Source organism: Anguilla rostrata, chromosome 12 (assembly GCF_018555375.3).
Source record: "Anguilla rostrata isolate EN2019 chromosome 12, ASM1855537v3, whole genome shotgun sequence".
NCBI lineage: Eukaryota > Metazoa > Chordata > Actinopteri > Anguilliformes > Anguillidae > Anguilla > Anguilla rostrata.
Genome location: NC_057944.1, coordinates 1753409 through 1767041, shown reverse-complemented (window position 1 = coordinate 1767041; position 13633 = coordinate 1753409). Strand labels below are relative to the sequence as shown.

The 13633-nt window shown below is 48.3% G+C and overlaps 2 protein-coding genes and 1 long non-coding RNA gene across 17 annotated transcripts in view; 2 read left to right on the top strand and 1 right to left on the bottom strand.

Annotated features, from left to right (window-relative positions):
- Positions 1 to 13633, top strand: part of LOC135235496 (NACHT, LRR and PYD domains-containing protein 3-like) — a 340665-nt gene that overhangs the window by 283522 nt on the left and 43510 nt on the right. The gene's annotated exons all lie outside the window — the stretch shown is intronic.
- Positions 1 to 13633, bottom strand: part of LOC135235507 (uncharacterized) — a 72736-nt gene that overhangs the window by 18752 nt on the left and 40351 nt on the right. The gene's annotated exons all lie outside the window — the stretch shown is intronic.
- The window catches only part of LOC135236664 (uncharacterized), a 57962-nt gene that overhangs the window by 37621 nt on the left and 6708 nt on the right, over positions 1 to 13633 (top strand). The window contains exons 7-10 of the mRNA XM_064303151.1: positions 2498 to 2608; positions 2866 to 2935; positions 7390 to 7535; positions 7867 to 7967. Coding sequence (XP_064159221.1) covers positions 2498 to 2608; positions 2866 to 2935; positions 7390 to 7535; positions 7867 to 7967 — 428 coding nt within the window. The remainder of the gene's footprint in view (positions 1 to 2497; positions 2609 to 2865; positions 2936 to 7389; positions 7536 to 7866; positions 7968 to 13633) is intronic.

The window sequence follows — 13633 nt, the reverse complement described above, 5'->3', positions numbered from 1 at the left end:
AAGATTGATTTTGATACCTTTCAGCATAGCTGTTATTTCATTTGTGGCCTTTCTGTTAGCTTGAACTAGTCTGCCCATTCTCCTTGATCTCTCATTAACAAGGTGTTTTTTTTTATCACAGCATTCTCTGTAAACTCTAGAGACTGTGCTGCATGAAAATCCCAGGAGGGCAGCTGTTTCTGTGATGCTGAAACCACTACGTCTGGCACCATCCATCTGGCACAGTCAGTCATGCCACAGTCAAAGTCGCTTAGATCACACATCTTGTCCATTATAATATTTGCTCAAACAAAAAACTGAACATCTTCACTATGTCTGCATACTTTATATATTGAGTTGCAGTCACATGATTTGCTGTTTGGTGGAGTAGGGTATTTGCATTAACAAGCAGGTATAGCTAATAAAGTGGCCGGTATATTATACACAGGATATGGGTTTGGTGTTGATTTAGGGAGGTGTGTACAGAAACAAGCCACATACCTACTGTTAAATACGGTGGGGGATCTTAATATTATGGGGCTGTTCTGCTCCCACTGGTCCTGGGGCCCTTGTTAAGGACAATAGCATCATGAACTCTACCCAGGTACCAGGACATTTTAGCCAAAAAAACTGGTTGCCTCTGCCAGCAGACTGAAAGTCGCTAGTGGATCTTCCAGCAAAACAGTGACCTCGATCACACATTAATATTCACAAATAAATAATTAATTAACCACTTAAGCCACATTTTGCAATGGCTACAGTCTCCAGACTTGGAATATATTGGAAACCTGCAGTTTTAATTGAACAGGACAATTCTGAAGCAAAGACCCAGACGTATTAAAGAACTGGATGGAGGAAGGGTCTAAGATCTCTCCCAATGTGTTCTCCAGTCTTTTTAGACATTATATAAAAAGACTGTGTCATTATCCTTGCAAGGGGAGGGTTAACAAACTACTGATAAGATAAGAAAAGGTAAGATAAGATGACACTTTATTAATCCCCCGGGGGGGTGGGGGGGATTTGGGTGTTACAGCAGCAGAGAGTGAGTACAAAAGCAGCAGAAAAAGCTGCATATACATACTATACATAGTATACATAGTGTACATACACTCACCGGCCACTTTATTAGGTACATCTTGCTAGTACCGGGTTGGTCTTCTGCTGCTGTAGCCCATCTGCTTCAAGGTTCGACATGTCGTGCGTTCAGAGATGCTCTTCTGCATACCTCGGTTGTAACGAGTGGTTATTTGAGTTACTGTTGCCTTTCTGTCAGCTCGAACCAGTCTGGCCATTCTCCTCTGACCTCTGCCATCAACAAGGCATTTTTGCCCAGAGAACTGCCGCTCACTGGATATTTTCTCTTTTTCCTTGCTCTGTAAATCCTACAGAGATTGTTGTGCGTGAAAATTCCAGGTCAGCAGTTTCTGAAATACTCAAACCAGCCCGTCTGGCACCAACAACCATGCCACATTCAAAGTCACTTAAATCACCTTTCTTCCCCATTCTGATGCTTGGTTTGAACTTCAGCAGATTGTCTTGACCATGTCTACATGCCTAAATGCATTGAGTTGCTGCCACATGATTGGCTGATTAAATATTTGCATGAACGAGCAGTTGAATAGGTGTACCTAATTAAGTGGACGGTGAGTGTCGTATACAGAGTATACATAATATAGTGATAATAATAAAACAAGTGAAACATGTAAAGGAAAATAAATAACTATTTCAATGAACCCAGGGGTGTCAATAATTGTGACACTTATTTTCTGGAAATAAATGTATGATCTGAAAAATTTTGGATGATTCCATTGAATCCTTAATAAAAAGTATTTAGCAAGGTGGACAATCAATATATAGTTTACCACTGACATTCATGCAATACAATTGTTCATCGTTATCAATGGTGCAAAAACATTTGAGGTGGCTGTTTAGAACATGTTTAGGGCCTATTTTAGTTCTGGATTGCTTACTGTCAACACCGCGGCGTGTTGTATATGTGTGCCTCTGTGTGTTCAGTGTGTTCTCATTTTGTGTGTTTACAGCTTGGCTGGTTTGGGATGGAACCCACGTGTGGTCTAAACTGGTCAGATGTGTTCCAGTCTCCTGAGATAGGGGGCGCTGTTTATAAAATGAGTCTCTCAGAGGAGCCAGACACCAAAGGAGAAACCCTCAGCACTAAGAGGGAGAGGTACAAGTGCATGAACCAGATATTTAATGTGCTGTGAGTTCGAGCTGCAGTTAATGGATGGATATAACAGGAAGCTCTGTCTCCATGTGCTGTGAGTTGGAGCTGCAGTCAGAGGATGAGTTTAACTGGAAGCTCTGTCTCCATGTGCTGTGAGTTGGAGCTGCAGTAAGAGATGAGTTTAACTGGAAGCTCTGTCTCCATGTGCTGTGAGTTGGAGCTGCAGTCAGAGGATGAGTTTAACTGGAAGCTCTGTCTCCATGTGCTGTGAGTTGGAGCTGCAGTAAGAGGATGAGTTTAACTGGATGTTGTGTCTCCATGTTTTGTTCACAGGGTCCAGATAGAAACAGCAGGGTCACCTGTACCCAGCTGTATGTCCATGAAGAGCGATCATTCAATGGACCGTGGAATCACATTCACAGGAGAGGTCACAGGTGATCAAAGGTAATTGAAGAGGTTCAAATTGACAGTACTGTTTAATTATACTTCAGTGTTACTGGCACCTTTCTGTTGGCGGTGGGTGTATTAATACTTTCAGATCTAGGTGGGGGTTATTATTGCACATATAGCTGTAGGATTGTGTTTTATATCACATTCAGGTGCACAGGTGTAGGTGAGGTGTATTTTGTTATATTCATTTGTGCTGTGAGTTAGAGCTGCAGTTAGGGGATGAGTTTAACTGGAGCCTGTTTTGTTTGCAGGATACCGCAGTCACTCCAGTCTTGCTCTTTAGAAGAGAACAGTTCAGAGAAATTATCTTCCCCAAGACAGGTGAGTTCTGTTTTTTTTTCAATTAGGGTATCTTCTTTATTTCCATAAGAGGTCTTTTCAAAAGAATAGCTGAGACAGATTTATTTAATCTTTTATGTACTATATTAGATTTTCAGCTATGCACGTAAATAGAATGTCAAAAGCAGAAAGTGTGGTTTTTCTAAAAAAAAAAAAAAAAAAAAAGTACTTTTTACATTATGATCAAAAAAAAGATTTCAATTAGACATTCCAGTGCCAAGTAAATGACCTAAAAGCAAACTACTGCTACCCTCTCTGAGATCTACCCATCGTGACTTTTGCCCCTGTTTGGAAGCCTCATATACGTTACAGTAATCATACAGTGTTGAGTTCTTCAAGCTCGTTTACATACTGTAGCTTTCGAACGTAGCTTACGCCGTCCTTCTAGCTGAAACTACAGCTTAGCTATTCTACTGCGTACTGACTTACTTTCACTTTGCATTTTCACATAGCGCATGAGTGGAAGCTTAGCGCACACTTTAGTAGAGCTTTGACTATTGGCAAATGCTTTGCGTAAAAGATACTGAAGTACTATAAAGGGCACTGTATTATTATAAATAGTTAATGATTCGATTTTATATATTTGTCATTTTCCTCCTTGTGATGCCAAAAATGCCAAATGCGGAACTGTGTAAAGTGTGGGTATATTTTATTTGTAGTTGTGTAAATACTGAAATATGAATGACTTTCCCGGCAAGATTATATAGGTGCAAAAACAATAGTTTAATGTTTTATTTTTAGTTAACCAGCAAGGCAGTGTAATGACCGAGAGGTTTTCATGAGTCAGAGGGGGGCTCGAAGCTGCCTGCACACATCCAAAAGTGCTGCAGGCAGCCACGCTACCCAGTGAGCTACTAGCGAAGGAGATATATAAGCAGAATTTTGTGGTTTTAAACAAGTGCACTTCTATACATGTCATTTTGCGTGTGCATCCGATGAGTCGTTAGCAAGGTAGCTATAAGGAAATTTTATACCTACTGGTGAGGCAGGGTTATGAGAGGACAATTTGTTATGGTTGTTAGAGTTACACAGTACATACACCTCAGTGCTCGGCAGTATCCTTGTGCCTGGGAACTTGAACTCATTCAGTTACTTTCTTTCAGACTCTAATGCCAAAGGATTGTAATTATACTGTATTCTATCCCGAGTTACTGGGACAGGTGGTTTAGGCCCGAGGACTCAGTTCCAGGACCTCAGAAATTCAGAAGTTGTGTGCTATGACACTTTGCACCAATCTTAGAGGTTTTAACATGGGTTCCACATGTGGCAGATTCCAGATTCTTGTTGTAGCCTGGGGCTGCACTATCAGAGGGGTGGAGACTTGTATCTGCCGTGGCACCCAGAGGTTGCGACGTTACATCGGGCTCGGTACTCAGAGGTCCAGTGACCACTAGTACCGGCCTCCATCTCTGAGACTTAAAGGTGTGGTTCCCTCCGGACAGATACCGGACAGTCTCAACTGCACTCTCAGAGGGGTTGAGACGTGTACCGCCGTGGGACCCAGGCACCCGGGTTTAGTATCAGCACTTATCAGACTCTGCTTTCAGGCTGGAACTTAGGAGCCTAGGCTATGCACCCGGCTTAGCACTGGTCATTTATTTGTTCCTCATAGGCTAGAAACCTAATCCTTTAACCTTGTTACTGCACTCAGAGGTGTTTATATTAAGGACTAAAGCCTTTAAACTTGTTACTAGACTTGTACTCAGAGGTTTTTATATTAAGGTCTAAAGCCTTTAAACTTGTTACTAGACTTGTACTCAGAGGTTTTTATATTAAGGTCTAAAGCCTTTAAACTTGTTACTAGACTTGTACTCAGAGGTTTTTATATTAAGGTCTAAAGCCTTTAAACTTGTTACTAGGCTTGTACTCAGGTAATCAGTTCCGAGGCTCAAGAACACTTACCACAGTGCCCTGGGACACCGCACCTCAGCTTGTATGCACTGATATTAGTGGGTTAGCATATGGCCGGTGATGCTGTGGACAAAGTGAGGTTATTCACGAAATTATGGATCATACTGAAAACATAGTGGTTTATTGTTACTATATATATATATATGGAAAGTAGAAACATAAGAGTCTTCTCACACATTGAAGTTCTAACATAGATACATTCTAATAAACACACACATATGTCACATACCCAGCATGTTTCCGTACGGACAAGAGTATGGTACCCGGAGAATCTGATGAGCAGGCTTCTCCCAGATCTGCTTCCTTGCTCCCCTTAAATGTCATCCCGACCACACCTCCCAAACTCCACGTTTCCCTCAATTTGCCCAAATAAGGCCGAACAGAAGTAGCACTGTGGCTCCACCAACCAGAGATCCCCTTCCCCCTTCTTCCCCTGTAGATACAGGGGAGCCATTATCCAAATGATAGTATTAAGATACTTTGCACGATGGAGCGTGATCTGAAGATTGATTTTGATACCTTTCAGCATAGCTGTTATTTCATTTGTGGCCTTTCTGTTAGCTTGAACTAGTCTGCCCATTCTCCTTTGATCTCTCATTAACAAGGTGTTTTTTTGTTTATCACAGCATTCTCTGTAAACTCTAGAGATTGTGCTGCATGAAAATCCCAGGAGGGCAGCTGTTTCTGTGATGCTGAAACCACTACGTCTGGCACCATCCATCTGGCACAGACAGTCGTGCCACAGTCAAAGTCGCTTAGATCACACATCTTGTCCATTACAATATTTGCTCAAACAAAAAACTGAACATCTTCACTATGTCTGCATACTTTATATATTGAGTTGCAGTCACATGATTTGCTGTTTTGTGGAGTAGGGTATTTGCATTAACAAGCAGGTATACCTAATAAAGTGGCCGGTATATTATACAAAGGATATGGGTTTGGTGTTGATTTAGGGAGGTGTGTACAGAAACAAGCCACATACCTACTGTTAAATACGGTGGGGGATCTTTAATGTTATGGGGCTGTTCTGCTCCCACTGGTCCTGGGGCCCTTGTTAAGGACAATAGCATCATGAACTCTACCCAGGTACCAGGACATTTTAGCCAAAAAAACTGGTTGCCTCTGCCAGCAGACTGAAAGTCGCTAGTGGATCTTCCAGCAAAACAGTGACCTCGATCACACATTAATATTCACAAATAAATAATTAATTAACCACTTAAGCCACATTTTGCAATGGCTACAGTCTCCAGACTTGGAATATATTGGAAACCTGCAGTTTTAATTGAACAGGACAATTCTGAAGCAAAGACCCAGACGTATTAAAGAACTGGATGGAGGAAGGGTCTAAGATCTCTCCCAATGTGTTCTCCAGTCTTTTTAGACATTATATAAAAAGACTGTGTCATTATCCTTGCAAGGGGAGGGTTAACAAACTACTGATAAGATAAGAAAAGGTAAGATAAGATGACACTTTATTAATCCCCCGGGGGGGTGGGGGATTTGGGTGTTACAGCAGCAGAGAGTGAGTACAAAAGCAGCAGAAAAAACTGCATATACATACTATACATAGTATACATAGTGTACATACACTCACCGGCCACTTTATTAGGTACATCTTGCTAGTACCGGGTTGGTCTTCTGCTGCTGTAGCCCATCTGCTTCAAGGTTCGACATGTCGTGCGTTCAGAGATGCTCTTCTGCATACCTCGGTTGTAACGAGTGGTTATTTGAGTTACTGTTGCCTTTCTGTCAGCTCGAACCAGTCTGGCCATTCTCCTCTGACCTCTGCCATCAACAAGGCATTTTTGCCCAGAGAACTGCCGCTCACTGGATATTTTCTCTTTTTCCTTGCTCTGTAAATCCTACAGAGATTGTTGTGCGTGAAAATTCCAGGTCAGCAGTTTCTGAAATACTCAAACCAGCCCGTCTGGCACCAACAACCATGCCACATTCAAAGTCACTTAAATCACCTTTCTTCCCCATTCTGATGCTTGGTTTGAACTTCAGCAGATTGTCTTGACCATGTCTACATGCCTAAATGCATTGAGTTGCTGCCACATGATTGGCTGATTAAATATTTGCATGAACGAGCAGTTGAATAGGTGTACCTAATTAAGCGGGCGGTGAGTGTCGTATACAGAGTATACATAATATAGTGATAATAATAAAACAAGTGAAACATGTAAAGGAAAATAAATAACTATTTCAATGAACCCAAAGGTGTCAATAATTGTGACACTTATTTTCTGGAAATAAATGTATGATCTGAAAAATTTTGGATGATTCCATTGAATCCTTAATAAAAAGTATTTAGCAAGGTGGACAATCAATATATAGTTTACCACTGACATTCATGCAATACAATTGTTCATCGTTATCAATGGTGCAAAAACATTTGAGGTGGCTGTTTAGAACATGTTTAGGGCCTATTTTAGTTCTGGATTGCTTACTGTCAACACCGCGGCGTGTTGTATATGTGTGCCTCTGTGTGTTCAGTGTGTTCTCATTTTGTGTGTTTACAGCTTGGCTGGTTTGGGATGGAACCCACGTGTGGTCTAAACTGGTCAGATGTGTTCCAGTCTCCTGAGATAGGGGGCGCTGTTTATAAAATGAGTCTCTCAGAGGAGCCAGACACCAAAGGAGAAACCCTCAGCACTAAGAGGGAGAGGTACAAGTGCATGAATCAGATATTTAATGTGCTGTGAGTTCGAGCTGCAGTTAATGGATGGATATAACAGGAAGCTCAGTCTTCTTGTGTTGTCAGTTAGAGCTGCAGTAAGAGGATGAGTTTATCTGGAAGCTCTGTCTCCATGTGCTGTGAGTTAGAGCTGCAGTAAGAGGATGAGTTTAACTGGAAGCTCTGTCTCCATGTGCTGTGAGTTGGAGCTGCAGTCAGAGGATGAGTTTAACTGGAAGCTCTGTCTCCATGTGCTGTGAGTTGGAGCTGCAGTAAGAGGATGAGTTTAACTGGATGTTGTGTCTCCATGTTTTGTTCACAGGGTCCAGATAGAAACAGCAGGGTCACCTGTACCCAGCTGTATGTCCATGAAGAGCGATCATTCAATGGACCGTGGAATCACATTCACAGGAGAGGTCACAGGTGATCAAAGGTAATTGAAGAGGTTCAAATTGACAGTACTGTTTAATTATACTTCAGTGTTACTGGCACCTTTCTGTTGGCGGTGGGTGTATTAATACTTTCAGATCTAGGTGGGGGTTATTATTGCACATATAGCTGTAGGTGTGACGGTCCGGGTAGGGGGGACCCAAACGCAGAGGGAAAAAAAACACAAACTCAAAAGGGAAAATTAACAAAGACTTTACTAACACAAGGTGAACAAACAAGGAACAGACAAGGCCACAATGGGCTAAAACACAAACTCAAAAAATAATCTAATGAAACAGAAAACAGGAACTCAAAAACACGGACAGGGCAGAACACGGGAAGGCAGAGCACAAGGGAACAAGCAGGTACATACAGTTTGCAACATCGGAAACAAACACATAAAAGAAACACCAGAAAATACATACGGGTCAGGAACAAAACACAAACGGGTAACAAACGCAGGCAGGTACAAGAAAGTCGGGAAACAAACACAAGAAGGCAGGTACATGAAAGTCGGGAAACAAACACAAGCAGGCAGGAACATGTATGTCAGGTAACAAACACAAGGAACCAGCACCCGAGTCAAGGGAACAGAGAACTTAAATAGACAGGGGGGTGACAAGACACAGGTGAACTCAAAAAACAATCAAACCAGAAGGAGGGGATAACAAGACACAGGTGGGAACAATGATGGGATAACGAGACAACCAATAATACAATTAACAGGGGGGGAACAGGACACAAAACAGAAGTGCCGCCATCTGGCGGCCCAACAGGGAAAACGCAGACAGGAACACCGGAACATGACAGTACCCCCCCCCCAAGGGACGGCTCCTGACGTCCCAGGAGGCCGACCCGGGGAGGGAGTCAACAGAGGGTGGGGGCTGGAGACAGGACTTAGGACTGGACAAGACAAGAACAGGGACAGAACACGGGAACAAGACTCTGGACCGGACTCTGACGGGGGAACAGGACTCAGACAGGAACAGGGACTGGACACAGAACTGGGGTAGGAACAGGACTGGACTGGACAGGACAAGACTCAGGGCTGGACTGGACAGGACAGGAACAAAACAAGAACAAGACTCGGGGCTGGAGGGGAACTCGGGGCTGGAGGGGAACTCGGGGCTGGACTGGACTCAGGGCAGAAACAGGACTGGACAGGAACAGGACGGGACTCGGGACTGGAACGGGACGCAGGACTCGGGAACAGGACTCGGGACTGGACTCGGGACTGGGCAGGACCCGGGCAACACGGGGAGACTCAGGGCTGGGAAGGACCCGGGCGACACGGGGAGACTCAGGGCCCGCACATCGGGCGACACGGGGGAAACTCAGGGCCCGCACATCGGGCGACTCGGGGGAAACTCAGGGCCCGCACATCGGGCGACTCGGGGGAAACTCAGGGCCCGCACATCGGGCGACTCGGGGGAAACTCAGGGCCCGCACATCGGGCGACTCGGGGGAAACTCAGGGCCCGCACATCGGGCGACTCGGGGGAAACTCAGGGCCCGCACATCGGGCGACTCGGGGGAAATTCAGGGCCCGCACTCCGGGCGACACGGGGAAATTCAGGGCCCGCACTCCGGGCGACACGGGGAAATTCAGGGCCCGCACTCCGGGCGACACGGGGACTCAGGAAACCAGGGGGGACTCAGGAAACCAGGGGGGACTTGGACAGGGGCAAGGCAGACATACAGGACAGGACTGAGACGGGGCACGACAACACTGGACTGGGTTGGACAAGACTGAGGGGGAAACAGACTGCCAGATACTGGCACAATCGGGAGACCTACAAGGACAGACACAGGGACAAGCAGGCGGGGAGGCACACGGCGACACCGATGGACACACAAAGGGACAGGCAGACAGGGAAGGCGAGGGGGGAACCCAACAACTGACATAGGGACTGACACACAGGCAAACAAGACAAAACACACGCGGACTGGCACACAGACAGACAGGCAGACAGGCGGGCAAACACGTTGGCCGATGGGCTGACGGCCTGGGGGGCAGACAAACAGGCCAACAAACTGGCTGACACACATACGGGTAGACTAACAGACAAACAGGCGGGCAGACAATTAGACAGGGGGGCCGGGGAACACACGGACACACGGTTGGGAGGACAGACACCAAAGGGAGAATGGACACCAGGGGGAGCGACGAGACCGGGGGAGGGACGACCACTGGGGGGAGCGACGAGACCGGGGGAGGGACGACCACTGGGGGGAGCGACGAGACCGGGGGAGGGACGACCACTGGGGGAAGGACGGACACCGGGGGAGGGACGACCACTGGGGGGAGCGACGAAACCAGGGGAAGCACGAACGCCAGGGGAAGCACGAACGCCAGAGGGCAAGGTGTGGACACTAGGGGGAGCGAGAACACTAGGGGGAGCACGAACGCCAGGGGGAGCACGAACGCCAGGGGGCAAGGTGTGGACACTAGGGAGAGCAAGAACACTAGGGGAAGAACGGACACTGGGGGGCGCGAGAACACTAGGGGGAGCACGAACGCTAGGGGGAGAACGAACGCCAGGGGGAGCACAAACGCTAGGGGGCAAGGCAGGTGGCTTAGCCTGCGGGGCGGCCAGAGCAGTCTGCGGCGGCCCCTGCGGGACAACAGAAGGGACCGTTGTCCTCTCCGGGGCTCTGGACGGCTCTGGAAGCCTCTCCGGAGCTCTGGACGGCTCCGGAGGCCCCCCCGGGACTCGAGGCAGCTGCGGAGGCCCCCCTGGGGCTTGAGGCGGCTCCGGAGGCCCCCCCGGGGCTCGAGGCACAAGTAAAGCCCGAAACTTGGGTGTAGCAGGCGGCCTCCGCGGAAGGGTCAGAGCAGGCGGGACCTCCGGGGCTGGAGGCGGCTCTGGGGGCCTCTCCGGGGCTGGAGGCGGCTCTGGGGGCCTCTCCGGGGCTCGAGGCGGCTCTGGGGGCCTCTCCGGGGCTCGAGGCGGCTCTGGGGGCCTCTCCGGAGCTCGAGGCGGCTCTGGGGGCCTCTCCGGGGCTCGAGGCGGATCTGGGAGCCTCTCCGGGGCTCGAGGCGGATCTGGGAGCCTCTCCGGGGCTCGAGGGGATCTGGGAGCCTCTCCGGGGCTCGAGGCGGATCTGGGAGCCTCTCCGGGGCTCGAGGCGGATCTGGGAGCCTCTCCGGGGCTCGAGGCGGCTCTGGGGGCCTCTCCGGAGCTCGAGGCGGCTCTGGGGGCCTCTCCGGAGCTCGAGGCGGATCTGGGAGCCTCTCCGGGGCTCGAGGCGGATCTGGGAGCCTCTCCGGGGCTCGAGGCGGATCTGGGAGCCTCTCCGGGGCTCCAGGTGGCTCTGGGGGCCGCTCCGGGACTTGAGGCAGAGCAGGCCGTGAAGGCCGCTCCGGGACTTGAGGCAGAGCAGGCCGTGAAGGCCGCTCCGGGACTTGAGGCAGAGCAGGCCGTGAAGGCCGCTCCGGGACTTGAGGCAGAGCAGGCCGTGAAGGCCGCTCCGGGACTTGAGGCAGAGCAGGCCGTGAAGGCCGCTCCGGGACTTGAGGCAGAGCAGGCCGTGAAGGCCGCTCCGGGACTTGAGGCAGAGCAGGCCGTGAAGGCCGCTCCGGGACTTGAGGCAGAGCAGGCCGTGAAGGCCGCTCCGGGACTTGAGGCAGAGCAGGCCGTGAAGGCCGCTCCGGGACTTGAGGCAGAGCAGGCCGTGAAGGCCGCTCCGGGACTTGAGGCAGAGCAGGCCGTGAAGGCCGCTCCGGGACTTGAGGCAGAGCAGGCCGTGAAGGCCGCTCCGGGACTTGAGGCAGAGCAGGCCGTGAAGGCCCCTCCAGGACTTGGAGCAGAGCAGGCCATGAAGGCCCTTCCTGGACTTGGGGTGGAGCAGGCCGAGGGCCCTGCCGACTGGGCTGGGCAGGGGACAGGAACACAGACCACAGCCGTAGGGAACCAGGCTGGGCAGCTGGACGGGACCGGCGGGACCCCCGCGGGCCGGGCCCTGGAAAGATCGCCAGTCGAGTCCCTTCGAATGACGCAGGGCCGGGAACCGCTGGCTGGGCAGCTGGAGGTCTGGCCGACCGGGAGGCAGCCCGACCACGGCGCCTCCGTGACCGCCCACCCCGGGCACTGGGAAGCTCAAGGGCGAGGGACTCCCAGTCGCTGGGTGGCGAGTCCTCCGGGTCACTCCACCACCCCGGTGGCATGATAAACAACAAACAACGAACAACCAAAAAAAATAAAAATAAAAAATAAAAAAAAACACCTCTGCTGGGTCCCACACTGGCTGGTTCCTTCTGTGACGGTCCGGGTAGGGGGGACCCAAACGCAGAGGGAAAAAAAACACAAACTCAAAAGGGAAAATTAACAAAGACTTTACTAACACAAGGTGAACAAACAAGGAACAGACAAGGCCACAATGGGCTAAAACACAAACTCAAAAAATAATCTAATGAAACAGAAAACAGGAACTCAAAAACACGGACAGGGCAGAACACGGGAAGGCAGAGCACAAGGGAACAAGCAGGTACATACAGTTTGCAACATCGGAAACAAACACATAAAAGAAACACCAGAAAATACATACGGGTCAGGAACAAAACACAAACGGGTAACAAACGCAGGCAGGTACAAGAAAGTCGGGAAACAAACACAAGAAGGCAGGTACATGAAAGTCGGGAAACAAACACAAGCAGGCAGGAACATGTATGTCAGGTAACAAACACAAGGAACCAGCACCCGAGTCAAGGGAACAGAGAACTTAAATAGACAGGGGGGTGACAAGACACAGGTGAACTCAAAAAACAATCAAACCAGAAGGAGGGGATAACAAGACACAGGTGGGAACAATGATGGGATAACGAGACAACCAATAATACAATTAACAGGGGGGGGAACAGGACACAAAACAGAAGTGCCGCCATCTGGCGGCCCAACAGGGAAAACGCAGACAGGAACACCGGAACATGACAGTAGGATTGTGTTTTATATCACATTCAGGTGCACAGGTGTAGGTGAGGTGTATTTTGTTATATTCATTTGTGCTGTGAGTTAGAGCTGCAGTTAGGGGATGAGTTTAACTGGAGCCTGTTTTGTTTGCAGGATACCGCAGTCACTCCAGTCTTGCTCTTTAGAAGAGAACAGTTCAGAGAAATTATCTTCCCCAAGACAGGTGAGTTCTGTTTTTTTTTTCAATTAGGGTATCTTCTTTATTTCCATAAGAGGTCTTTTCAAAAGAATAGCTAAGAGACAGATTTATTTCATCTTTTATGTACTATATTAGATTTTTAGCTATGCACGTAAATAGAATGTCAAAAGCAGAAAGTGTGGTTTTTCTAAAAAAAAAAAAAAATAAAAAGTATTTTTACATTATGATCAAAAAAAAGATTGCAATTAGACATTCCAGTGCCAAGTAAATGACCTAAAAGCAAACTACTGCTACCCTCTCTAAGATCTACCCATCGTGACTTTTGCCCCTGTTTGGAAGCCTCATATACGTTACAGTAATCATACAGTGTTGAGTTCTTCAAGCTCGTTTACATACTGTAGCTTTCGAACGTAGCTTACGCCGTCCTTCTAGCTGAAACTACAGCTTAGCTATTCTACTGCGTACTGACTTACTTTCACTTTGCATTTTCACATAGCGCATGAGTGGAAGCTTAGCGCACACTTTAGTAGAGCTTTGACTATTGGCAAATGC